We start from the raw sequence: 14,161 nt of genomic DNA on the forward strand, positions 1-14,161 counted from the left end.
CCAATAAAATTTTCTTATTTCATTCACCAAATCAAATAGTACACTAAGCTACATACTAAAAATGAAAGCTCTATTATATTTAGCAACAACTATGGAAGGTCCAACAATAACTAAGTTTAGAGAAGTCGGAAAAGCCATAAATAAAGCTTATTAATAAGTGAAAGAGGAGAAAGAGAAAAAAAATGCATCACATAATTAAATTTAAACCTGATGAAAGCAGTATACAAATGAGGTTCCTTTTGATGTTTCGGTCATATCTTCAACTAATTCCAAAGCAGTAGAAAATCCTTCAGAAACATTTAAAATTAAATGCCAAGAAGTGCATATTTGACCTAAAGAGCAGATTTCAGAAATCAAACACTAGATACTAATTGCATGCTAATTCTCTTGATTCAAAAATCAAACAAGAATGGATCATTATTTCCATAATCCCAAATATTAGCTGGGTGGTAATTATCATTATCATCAATAATAGGAGGCCACAACACCGGAGATGCCACTGCCGCCACTGGATCGGAAACAACCGGTGCAGCATCCACAAAAGTGTTTACGTTATCATACAAACAATTATGTTGATGTTGCAGCTGATTATATTGTTGATTTTGATCTTCTTCTCTAGGATTAGGATTAGGGTTAGGGTTTGAGTTTGAATCAGACCATATCATTCCAGATGCTTTAGTGGTCTCACCGTCGAGATATCCATAATTATCATCAAAAGTTTGTTTCTGAATTGAGTGTTGAGGATTTTGTGAGATGTCGTCAGCATATTGCACGGCAGGATAAAATCCATAGGGTACGTAGTAATTATTAGCAGGAGCCAATACGTTTGGAGGTAATAGTGTAGAAGAAGAAGAAGAGAAAGACAAATCAAATCCAGAAGGAGGTCTAGGAAGTAAAGGACGAAGAGTTTGTGTAGTAGAAGATGAAGTGGCAGAGCCGCGTTTAGAAGAATTTGATGATGAACTAGTAGCGTTTGCACCAGAAGGTTGAAGATTGAGCTGAGCCTTTGAACCGTATAGTATAATAGCGGCACGGTCATAAGCTCGAGCAGCATCTTCAGCAGTAGCGAAGGTACCGAGCCAACGGCGCGTCCGTTTACGGGGCTCACGGATCTCAGCGACCCACTTGCCCCAGCTGCGTTGTCTAACTCCTCGATACCTGAATTTGTTGTTATCAGGTCCTCCTTTGCCTTTACCTTTCTTGTTGCTTTTCTCCAACTCACTGGTGGATTTTTCTTGGTGGTTAATGTCTTGGGTAGGGTGGGGATTATTACTACCTGCACTGGTGCTATTCATAGTTCCAAAGAGATGAAAATTTAGAGAGAGATGATGCCTCGTTGTTTGTTTACCCAATGAGTCGAAAGAGAGGACAGTGGAAGGCTGGTGTCAAAGAGACAATATGGTATTTGTAAATGGTGGATGAGGGCGGTGCTCTTATATGACTCAAAGCATGCCTATTCTTATACACTTTCAACCCAACTTACTTCCTTTCGTCAATACCAAGTTTCATCTTCCACCACAAGTTTTTTCTTTTTTTTTTACGTTCGGTAGTAGGAATAAATTTTAACTTTTAATTAATTGAAGTGGTGCACATTAAATCTTTTTTTCAAGAATCATCCCATGTACCGTTAAAATTATATTATAACAATACTTGTACTTAATATTTAAAGATAAATATATTAAAATAGTTTATATGTAGCAGAATTTATGCATGAAAAAAAAATTAAAAACTCATGATTTCATTTATCGAAGATTATTCGGTATTTATATTGGAGTTCAATTAAATTTGAATTTATGCCAAAAGTTTCACATTAAGAATAAAACACTCTCTAACAAAAGTGACTCCATACTCAAGAAAGTATACGTACATAGTCACATATCACAAGAAACAAAACTAAAGTTTATAAATAATCAGGGAACCAAAATATTACTATCCGTTCTATAATTAGAAAATATACAAATTAAGTTCAAATGAAAATTATCAATGAAAAAGCAAAAGACAATGTGGTATCAATATGACATTTTCATACTATTCGTCTTGGCTTGCATATAAAGTTTTTGAGTATTCATAAGATGTAGATACTCCGATTGTTCTTGTCACAAATTTTATTCAGATAAAATGTATGAATACAATCCAGTTTAAAATACTACAAGACGTATAATAATAATAATAATAACAAAAAAAAAAAAACATTATATAAGTGTGATCATAATAATTATAGTCATTTTCTCAATACATTTATCAAAAATTGAATTTATTATATTTAAAAAGACATATAGTAAAATTACTTTTTTTATTTATTGCTTCTTAAATATTGTGTCAAGTCAAACATGAGCTAGTAAAGATGAGGGGAAGTACCATAATACTTATTAATTGATGTCTAGTCTTAGCTAGTCTTGAAAAATAGATAATTACTCTTGCTAAATGTGACAAGTCAAAATGAAAATGTATTTAATGTTGTAGACAGTGGAGTTTTTATTGGTAAATACATATTTAATTTGAATGAAATCTTAAATTCATGATATATTGACCAAGTTAAATTATTGATTAATAAAGTCTAATTAACATTTAAGTTAAAATTATATAACTTAAATAGAATTCAAATTATATAGGCTAGTTTGTTAAGTTGACAAAACGACTCCAACTCATGCTCTTCAAACTCAAGGTTCTCTAAATTACTTGGAGACTAAATACACCTAAAATCCTAACTCACATCTAGGGGTGTGCAAAAATCGAACCAACCAATAAATCGAACATAAAAAAATGTTATTAGATCATTGCTATTAAGTTATTGGGCTAACGGATTTTTAATGGTTTTATAAAAAAAATTATTGGGTTATCGATTTGGTATTTGTTTTTAGTATTGGTTTTATTGGATAAATCGATAACCCATTAAGAAGATAGTAAGTTACTACTATACCCTTCATAAATATTAGTAAATATTAATAATTTAACATAACTAGACACTAGATCAATACTCTAAACTACGGTCTACACACTTTACACGTCATAGTACTTCTACTTCACATAATAAAATCCATATTATGTTTTGGTTGTAACATGTTATTGTACCCTTCGTATTACATCTACTCTTATTGATGTAATTTCTCATTATATTCTTGTTTCACTATATCAAAGCATTTACAGTTGATTTGGTTGTCTCATCGTATCGTGTCAAATTATTAGAGAAGTGAGAAATCATATATTTATTTTATGAGCATTTTCTTATTGGGAAAACTGAACCGTTAATGACCAAAAATCGATAAATCGAAAACTGATAAAGAATATCTTATTGATTTGTTATTGATTTAACATATTTAAAACCGATAAATTGAATCGATAATACATAGAATTGAATTGACCGATGCACGCCCCTACTCACATCTATATGAAGGGTCTTCATAAAATCTGAAAAACACATGAAGAATCCTTGCTCTTCCGTTATGGTATGCAAGTCCTCAACAAACAAAGAAGTTTTCGTCTCCAAGGGTTAAAGATGCACCACATTAATTTAAAAACTTTAAGACTTGATCAAAGTCAATATTTAAACTAAACAAACTTGAAATTGAGATTTGAAAGCTCTTAAAGGTTTCAGATGGTAAGTTGCGAACTTAAATATATACTTTTAACTGCACATGGGATGATTCTTGAAAAAATTTGAGTATTACAGATGCACCACTTTAATCAAATAATATACGGATTAAAATCAAAATTTATTCCAACTATAGAAGGTTAGAAAAAATAAAAATCTTCAAGTCTAAGTTGAAACAAAAGAAACTTGGTAATGACAAAAGGAAGTTGCCTTCATAGTAGTGCATAAGAATACACATGCTCTGTGTATATAAGAGCACCGCCCTCATCCACCATTTACAAATACCATATTGTTTCTTTCACACCAGCCTTCCACTGTCCTCTCTCTCGACTCATTGGGTAAACAAACAACGAGGCATCTCTCTCTAAATTTTCATCTCTTTGGAACTATGAATAGCACCAGTGCAGGTAGTAATAATCATCAATATCCCCACCCTACCCAAGACTTAGACCTCACCAACCAAGAAGATAAAACAACTACTGCTTCTCTCACCACACAAACCAGCAGTGAAGAGAATAGTTCAAGTAACAACAAGAAAGGTAAAGGCAAAGGAGGACCTGATAACAACAAATTCAGGTATCGAGGAGTTAGACAACGCAGCTGGGGCAAGTGGGTCGCTGAGATCCGTGAGCCCCGTAAACGGACTCGCCGTTGGCTCGGTACTTTCGCCACTGCTGAAGATGCTGCTCGAGCATATGACCGTGCCGCTATTATACTCTACGGTTCAAAGGCTCAGCTCAATCTTCAACCTTCTGGTGCAAACGCTACTAGTTCATCATCAAATTCTTCTAAACGCGGCTATGCCACTTCATCTTCTACTACACAAACTCTTCGTCCTTTACTTCCTAGACCTCCTTCTGGATTTGATTTGTCTTTCTCTTCTTCTTCTACGCTGCTACCTCCAAACGTATTGGCTCCAGCTAATAATTACGTACCCTATGGATTTTATCCTGCCGTGCAATATGCTGACGACATCTCACAAAATCCTCAACACTCAATTCAGAAACAAACTTTTGATGATAATTATGGATATCTCGACGGTGAGACCACTAAAGCATCTGGAATGATATGGTCTGATTCAAACTCAAACCCTAATCCTAGAGAAGAAGATCAAAATCAACAATATAATCAGCTGCAACATCAACATAATTGTTTGTATGATAACGTAAACACGTTTGCGGATGCTGCACCAGTTGTTTCCGATCCACTGGCGGCAGTGGTATCTCCGGTTTTCTGGCCACCTATTGCTGATGATAATTATAATTACCACCCAGCTGATATTTGGGATTATGGAAATGATCCATTCTTGTTTGATTTTTGAAAGATCTTAAAGACAAGATTTTCTGTTACATGAAACAACAAACAAGTAGTAGTTGCTAGTGTTTCATATTCCAAATTCGCAGGTCAAATATGCACTCTTTGTCATTGATTCAGCGGAAAATGCTGCTGCGGGATTTTCTTCTGCTTTTAAATTAGTTGAGATGTGACAGAAACATCATCTGTATACTGCTTTCTTTGATCAGGTTTATTATGTCATGCATTTTTTCTCTCCTCTTTCACTTATAATGTAATTTTTCACCTTATCTAAAATTGTTGGACGTCTTGCAGTTATTGCTATATATAATTAGTTTTCATTTTTTAGTATCTTGCTTAATATATACTTTCTTCCTCTCAATTTGTATAAGTTAGTTTGGTTTGACATATGAATTTGTATTCTGAACTCTCTTATTCTATATTTTGTCAACTAGACCCTTAAAATTATTAAAACATAATATTTGAACCCCTCTAACCATCGACCAAACTTATGTGGTATAAATATTGTTGAGTTGGAAAAATGTGTAAATATACTCGCTTCCAAACGTGTCAATACGCTATATTCTATTTAAAAACTTTTAGAAAACAATAGTTTTTTAATTAAAAAAAATTATTTCTTCATTAACCCTCTCCCAATATTTCTTCATTAAAACAATCAAACGGTTAAATATTTGATTTTTTTTTATTTTTCTTAATATTTAATTTCTTACGTGTCACTGGAAAATGACATAGAATTACACATGTAAGAGGTTGGATTACACGCACACTGATGTGATGTGAAAATGGTTTAAAATATTGTATTTTAATGAATTTAAGATTTATTTGACAAAGTGTTCAGAATACAAACGTATACCATTATAAGGGTCCATCAGACCATTTCGCCTTGACATAGAGTTAGAAAGAAAAACTTTTAAAATTTATGATCTAATTAAAATATGTGATAGATATTTGTATGACTATAAATAATTTTATTAAAGGTAAAATTATATTTTAAAGTTAAATATTATTAAATATTATAAAATTATGTAATTCTTTTTAGGTCTCACAAAAATAAAATAAAAAGTCATAAGACAGAGGGATTAGTATTTGATTTGGTGATTTATTGGTGAAATATTAATTTATTGGGTTTTTAAAAGGTGAGAATAGGAAATTGAATTATTAATTTATTGGGTTTTTAAAAGGTGAGAATAGGAAATGGAAATATTAATTTATTGGGTTTTTAAAAGGTGAGAATAGGAAATTGAAGAGTTGTGACATTTCTGAATAATTGCTTTTCAGAATGATTGTGACTTTTTTGAAGGGTTGTGTGACTTTTTCAAAGAATTGGGACATTTCGATAAGACACAATAAACATTTGTTCATATTACCTTATGTTATCTATGAACATAGGAATTTCCTCTCATTTTTCAACAACGAATTTTCTGAACTATTTCTTACTTTGCACAAACAAATTTTAATGTATTTTACGATCTTTGAGTGGTTCATTGACACTGTGATTTTAGGTACCAATACACCAATAAGTAAGATCGTTCTATCCTATAGGATATATTTTATTAACTTCGGGTACGTGAGGGAAATAATTTCCTTAAGATTGTTGGGTTTAAGTAAAGTGTAAATTGGAAAATGAGAACTGAGAAATGTGGGGGAATTAAGTGAAGGAAAAATGAAAAGTTATTTCTCTCTCATCGGTAGAAGAAAGAAAAAAATTATCCTATATTAGGAAACACTCCTTTGGAGAGTAGCCCTAGCACCTCGCGCTGTCGCTATGGTCGAAACCGAGGTCAAGCCTCTATCTTGAGAGGATATATATCAATATTTTCGTGAACTTGATGATAATAATTTCATTAAGATTGTTGCATTTAAGTAATGTATCAATTGAAAAATGAGAATTAAGAAATGTGGAGGAACCAAGTGAAAGGAAAATGAAAAGTCATTTCTCCACCCAGTGGTGGAGCCACAAAAAAATATTGTGCTTTTTGGGCTTCAAATTCAAAACTCCTTCATTCAAATGGACACCCATTATCACTGTGCCAAAGTCATAACTTTTATCAAGGATGTCCAACTTTAAATACAGAATGTGACATATATATTACATATATATATATATATATATATAAAACGTAATTTTCCTATTAAGAGTGTCCAGGACACCTTGGGGTGGTTGTAGCTATGCCAACTTTCTCCCCCTCATTGGTAGAAGAAAGGAAATTTTTTGTTCTTATATTGAAAAACACTTCATACAAAGTCCGTTTATTAAAAAAGTTTTTCTTAGAAAAATCGATCTCGTCCCTTAAATTTTTATTTTTATTTTTGTGTGAAAAATAATTATATATCAATGAAATATATTTTCAAATGTATTACGCTCAAAATAGTGCCAAAAAAATTGAAGGACGTCCATTGGTTTCATATAAAGTATTTTATTTATTATTAAAAAAGATAGTAGAGAAAAATTAATGGACTAAAGCCTCATTTGTTTGTACTAAACTTAAGACATCTGAATCTAAATGATTAATGATAAGCATTATAAATATATAATTTAAATAAAAAGTTGATTAAAATTTTCAATAGAATATATATATATATATATATATATATATATATATATATATATAATAAAATAATTATTTTACCAAAAACCCATTTATGATCCCATAGTGGAGATGATTTGTAGTATTTGTTATGGTATGGTAGGTGCTAGTTGTTTGTATTAGTGGTGGTGATAGTTATGATAGTGGAGTTGATTTGTGTAGTAGATGACCAATAGTGGCTTGTGATGGTTGAGATAGTAGAGTTGGTTGATGTTAGTAACTGGTGATGTTGGTGACCGAAAAATGTGAGAAGGTTGGCAATGGCATGGGTGGCAATGATTGTGGCGACAGTTGATATAATTATAATGATTAGGATGGTAAGTGTAACAGTAGTGTCTAATAATAGTGATTGACAATGATAATGGATAGTGGTGATTGTGATGACATGATAGTGATTGAAAGTGATGGTTATGATTATAATGGAAGATGTGGCTAGTGATGGTAAAAATTACATACACAAAAAAACCTCTTAATGATATTAAGATATTTTTTCAAGATACTAATGATTAAAATCTATTTAGATCAAATACATGGATGCTTAAATTTTAGTGTAAGCAAATGCACTTAGTGGCCTAAAGTATGGATCATTCAAATTCATCTCCCTTAGGCACAAACATATTCTGTCTAAGTTGATTCTTGTCACACCAAGACTCAGTTTCTTCACTCTGTACTCAGAGGCGTATCTAGACGGGGTTCTGTGGGTTCACCTGAACCCATGCTCCCCTCTCTAGATCATATATAGTAGTGTTTTATTTTTTAAAAAAAACTTAAATATAGATGTGTGAACCCACTTTCAAACTACTATATAAAATTACAATGATGATTGTGTGCACCGTGAGAATAGAAATTTAAATCTTATATCTATATTATTTTTTTGAGTAACACTTCTCCAAGTTATTATCGGTAACACTTTTTATGTTTCAACTAATTTTTCTTTTATTTTTTTGCTTTAATATTTCAAAGTTCAAGAGTGACGTTAGTGTTACATTGAAAATTCCTAAATAAATTATATAATCAATTAAATGTGTATATTAAAATTTAAAACTAGTAATATCATGTATTTTGGACCTATAATTTTTAAAATTTGACGGTTCATATTAAGAACCTAAAGGTCAAACCGATCAAATTTATATTTTAGATGCATTTTATCATAATAATGCACCCATCCTTCTGAAATTATGGATACGCCTCTGTCAGAACTCCCTCAAATTCAGAAACTATCGTAAGCAAGGCAGAAGCTAGGGTCTCAACGCACCAATGCAAGTTCTTCCTCCTTAGTTTCATTCTCTCGGGTATGTAAGGCATCAATGAGAGTATTCCTTCACTCTCATGCCTAAAATATTTTGATTTTCAAGAATTTCACAAGATTGATAAACGTAAAGCTAAGATTTTTATGAAATTATATATGATCTTTCTTTATTAGTTTACGTTTTCATTGTTTCATTTTGGTTTTAAAATCTTACTGTACTAATTTAACATGAATTTTATGATAATTCAAACACTTATGACTTTTAAGCGTGAAAACTAACATGATATGAATTTCAACCTAAACTAGAGTTATCTTAGATATGACTTTCGAACTTAGTCAAATAATTCAAATAGATAGATGATTTTCATACCTATGAACATTATATGAATATATGTTATTTTGTGTGAGGGAGGACTATTTAGTATCGAGAGGATATGAATTTAGAAAATCCAGGTCTCATAACTACGTGCCACCATGAGATTATGTTTCACTACTTTCACGGCTGACCATTTAGCCCTGAGAGGCTACACTGATATGATAAGGTTCTACACTCTGTCAAGGTATAGGGAAGCTCTCTCAACCGGGTTAGCTGTTGGATACCATGAGCTCACATGATGTATGTCAGTTATAACAAAAACTTTTTGTTTATGCACTTTTTCTCTTAATAATTCCCAAGTTGAATAAACCTTAAACTTTTTAGTGTTATTCAGGAGCCATCAAGGTCTGTCAAACAAAGCACTAGGCATATCATTGCTTAATTGTTGTTGTATATGATTAACAATTCTCTCCGATAGTACTTGGTCGATTTATCTAGGTCTCATCCCTCTTCATTCATTAGATCCTTTATAGATTTCATTTGTGGTCAAAGAATACAATCTGGTTCATGAAATAAAGGCCCAATTTGGTTCAATTTTCATACCAAATGTTTGTGGTGCCTTCTCTTGGTTCCCGCCACATTTTCTTCTCTAAAACATCATTGTTTTTAAGCATCATTTTCCACACCTGAGATTTGCCTTTTCATTGGACTAGTGTAGATATTTATTTTTTGTAATATTTATTACACATGAAATTTGTCCATAAAAAGTTACTTGTTTTGAATTTTCACCATAACTTTGAGAACATTGCTTTGAAGACATCAAATAAAGATTTGAAACCTAGTCCACCTTCAGGTCTAGGTAGACATATATTTTGTCAAGTAGCTCAATGTTTACTTCTTCTTTTCTGTTTTCTTATTATTTCAAAAATGACTTTCCAGAAATCCTGTGCAATTCAGTGATTAAACATTTAGGAGGGACAATTGCATAGAGAATGAAGATAGAAATACTCCATAATACACTATTAATTAAAGTGGCTTTACCACGAAAAGAATAACATCTTCCCTTTTCATGTTTGGAGCCTGTTCTCCACCTTTTTAAAGAGATCATTGTAGCCTTTTAGCATGGGTGATAGGACACCCTAGATAAGTGATTTGAAATTGACCTCTTAATATACATGTATAGCTATCAACTAAAACTCCTAGTTGTGCACTGATATCTGATGCATGTATTAAGAATTCTTTTCTTTATTGATTAATTGCCTTGATTGAGATTTATATGTGCCAAACACCTTCATTATTCTTCGAAGAGACTTTTTATGTGCAACTGTAAATATAATTGTGTCATATGCATGTGTAAAATGGTTAAGATTTCCAGTCAATTCAGACATGCCATAACTCATAAATTGGTTATCATCAAATAAAAAGTTCAAAGTCCTAGACAGAACTTTAGCACTGAGAATAAATAAAGCAGGATATAAAGGGTCCACTTGTTTTACCCCCCCCCCCCCCCTATAGAGTAAAAGAACCCTTGAGCCTACCCATTAGCCAATACTGAACACCAATTATTAACTATAGTTCTCTAAGTGTTATCAACAAAAACCTTTGAAAAATCTATTTTTCTTAAGACTTTTATCAAAATATCCTGTCATAAGCCTTTGTCATTTCAAGCTTAATTATGATGTTGGCTAGTTTTCCTTTTTACTAATATCTAATGCAATCTTCTGAGTAAGAAATTTTTTATTGATAAAGTTCCTTTTATTAACAAAGTCTGATTGGTTGGCATAAATCAACCTTGAAAGTATCATCTTCAATCTATCATGCACTATCCTAGAAATAACTTTACTAATGAAATTACTCAAGCTTATAGGCTATAGATCAGATAAATAGAGAGCGAAATTCTTCTTAAGCAGCAACACAAAACACAAGGTATGAGTAATATATTTTGATAGTCTATTTACATCAAAGAAAGCCGAGACCAATTCCATACATCATTGCCAACTATAACTCAACAGTGATGATAAAATATGTCTTGTAAAATCATTTGATCCACTCGCATTATCCTCACTAAGATTAAATACAATAGTATTCACTTCTTCCTTTGTAGGCATAGTGCCAAGAGTTGAATTATCATCTTCGGTTAGAATCCTTGGGATGTGTCTCATAAGAGAAAATTCAGTAGCATCCCTTTGTTGAGTAAATTACCTATTATAATACTTCACAGCTTTATCACAAATTTGTCCTTTATCTTCCAGAAGCTTACCTTAATCATTCTAAACTTTTGTCTACATTAGTCTTTTTCTTATTTCTTTTACTAAACTATGAAAGAATCTAGTATTTATTTCTCCTTTCTCAAACCAAGAAAATTATGCTTTTTGTTTCTAGTACTCCTCTCCATAGTGCTGATGTTTCTTAAATTCTGCTTGTGCCTTTTGCATAATCGTTCTATTCACACCAGATGTGTTATCTTCAAACAAACTCTCCTTGATTTTAATAATGTCCTCTCTAATAATTAATTACTAATTTCTTAAAAATATCACCAAACACATTCTCTACTCAAAGATTTGAGAACAACTTTCAACTTTTTAAACTTTATCTTGAAAGCAAAGAATGGGTTTTCTTCTACTGTGTTTACTTTTACCTTTAATTATAATTTTTCTCATAGTTAATTGATATATTACTAATATCTATTTGTAACTCTAACCAGCTATCGAACAACTCTAATAGTTTTAGCACAGTCGACACCTATGGAATAAATGTTTAATGACACTTCGGGCATCTTCAACCCTATTCTTTATTTTACGCTTCAAATATAGACTTTTTTTATTTTTCGAGACAACCAACTTGTCACGATCCGGGACTACATCCTGAATGTAACTGGCACTCAAGAACTATTTCTGATTCTCAATCGAACCCTTGGCCTGACTACATGACTTACATGACACTAAATAATACGCTGAAGCTTAAAATAGGTGACCACTTAGACATTTAAGAAATTCTGAAAATATTGTCTTGCAAAAATACTTAACATGAGTCATAAGTTAAATAAAACATCCTGAGAAAATATGGAAACATCTGATTCATTCTTTCTATGAAGTCTCTAACAATGTAAGATAGATGTCAGGACAAGACTCACGACATCTCCAATACTACTAAGCTGAATGAAAAATGGAGTCTCCCGGAACCAAAGAGGCCTCAACAAATACTATGTACGAGTGAATAGTGATCTCAACGAAATGCATGTTAATGATCATGAGTACCTATAAATGCATCATAAAATGATGCAGGTCGAATGACGTCAGTACATTGAATGTACTGGTAAGTGATAAGGTGAGAGTAAACAACTTACTCGCTTGAATAACTGAAAGCAACATAACTGGATCAATACATAAATATAAAGTGAAAACCATTTAAACTTTACAATATAATACACCATGAATGTAACATGAAAATAATATACTTTACTTGTGGGGTGTTTCTTTAACGGACAACTATTACCATGAGCCTAGCAATGATACACCGTTTCACCCACGTTGCCAGTGCCATCCTATTCTTTGTCGGGGTATAGGACGATATCATAACTATGGATCCATCTAATTGTCCTTCTCAAAGGCAATGAGGAGTTGCATAAAGAATCAATGCTATCATATCATACGATGGCTACGTAGTATTATGGGACTTCTGAATCATATATAACTCTAATCCAATTCGGTGCTCGATACTACTCCCAAAGTAATTGATATAACTTTATGCTCAATTCACCCATTACAAGGAATGGACTTCTTACTTGATTGAAAACTTTTAAAAATATTAGACGTGTTTACATTTTTGAAAACAATGCACATATGAACTTATCTTTCAAGTACAATAATCAACATAGGGACACACACACAACACACACACACACACACACACATATATATATGAATAAATAACATTAGAAATTCTTAATTCTTTATGAATAGAACCGTTAAACTTTTTTCTCAAAACTCAGTATGAAACATAATGATTGACTTTGAAAGCCACTCAAGACTTATAACTCAATTCATAAGGTTCATGTGGAATTATGGACATGAATGACTCAACTCGAGGACCTCAATAAAAATATGGGCTTATGAATACTACTCTTCTCATTCTCATACTCATTTACTCAAGACTTAGTTCAAGTCTATAGTTAATTGCAAAAGAATTCTCAAAATGGCTTAAAAGGACCTCTTGAACTTTCCTCTTAACTTTACTTTTGTTCGAAGGGTAAATTAAGAGATATGATTAGGATATGTAGGATCTCTCAAGGATTAATGGGGACTTTAAGAGTTAATATCAAGGAAATAAAGAAGACACGATTCAAAGGAATACATAAGGGATGAAGAAAGAAGAAGAAAAAGGTCAGACAACTCTAACGTAGTGGTGGCGTGGCGCTCCAGCCCCAAAAGTAGTGGAGTACTGCTGGCACATTGCCCCAGCCCTCCTTGCGCTATGGGGGTGCATTGCCCCAGCCAGACCCAGAAATTTGACGAATTTTTGTGTTTAATTTCGGTTCCTAACTCATCTAGTTACGATTGGTTTCTTCCAAAATCCTTTTGATTCACAAACCCAACAAGAAACTTTAAGATTTCAAAAACTATCAAGAAACATCACTCATTTGCAAGACCCTCACCTCAAGAACTCAAAATTTCCATTGATAAATAATGTGGCTAAAACTGAAGAACTACTCATGAATCTTTACATAAATGATTTCATGGATGGAAGAAGTACATCATTGTCATGAGGATGAACAAGTATATCACTATGGGAAACCTCACATACCTGGAAATAACCATGTTCTTGGTGAAAATGAACGAATCTTGAAGAACGCTTGAAAACCTCATTTTTCTCCTTTTGAAACCTCGCTCTAAAAACCCTAAGTGATTAGAAGGTGAATGGGTATTTAAAATCTGATTATACCCTTAATTGGGTCAGAAAAACGTGTTAAGACAAGTGGAAAAAAGTAAAAAAGGAAAAGACCAAAATACCCTTTCGTAAAACGGATGGAAAGCCTTAAATGGAGAGGCTTCACTCAAATGGGAATAACTTTTTACTCGAAGTTCAGAATTTAGCAAACTTGG

At 32.3% G+C, this 14,161-nt stretch overlaps 2 protein-coding genes across 2 annotated transcripts; one reads left to right on the plus strand and one right to left on the minus strand.

Annotated features, from left to right (window-relative positions):
* Positions 1–392: 392 nt before the first annotated feature.
* On the minus strand, positions 393–1,295 carry LOC125808488 (ethylene-responsive transcription factor ABI4-like). The gene has a single exon (XM_049488190.1). The coding sequence runs from the start codon at positions 1,293–1,295 to the stop codon at positions 393–395; it is 903 nt and encodes a 300-aa protein (XP_049344147.1).
* Positions 1,296–3,980: 2,685 nt separating this feature from the next.
* On the plus strand, positions 3,981–4,913 carry LOC125808490 (ethylene-responsive transcription factor ABI4-like). Its single transcript, XM_049488191.1, has one exon. It carries the CDS (start codon positions 3,981–3,983, stop codon positions 4,911–4,913), a length of 933 nt encoding a protein of 310 aa, XP_049344148.1.
* Positions 4,914–14,161: the final 9,248 nt, after the last annotated feature.

The sequence above is a fragment of the Solanum verrucosum genome, unplaced genomic scaffold (genome assembly GCF_900185275.1).
Source record: "Solanum verrucosum unplaced genomic scaffold, falcon-dt-bn FXZP01000112.1, whole genome shotgun sequence".
Lineage (NCBI taxonomy): Eukaryota > Viridiplantae > Streptophyta > Magnoliopsida > Solanales > Solanaceae > Solanum > Solanum verrucosum.

What these genes read in the sequence shown, in the direction of transcription:
- LOC125808488 (XM_049488190.1), bottom strand. Translation starts at nt 1,295, where the DNA reads ATGAATAGCACCAGTGCAGGTAGTAATAATCCCCACCCTACCCAAGAC.
- LOC125808490 (XM_049488191.1), top strand. Translation starts at nt 3,981, where the DNA reads ATGAATAGCACCAGTGCAGGTAGTAATAATCATCAATATCCCCACCCT.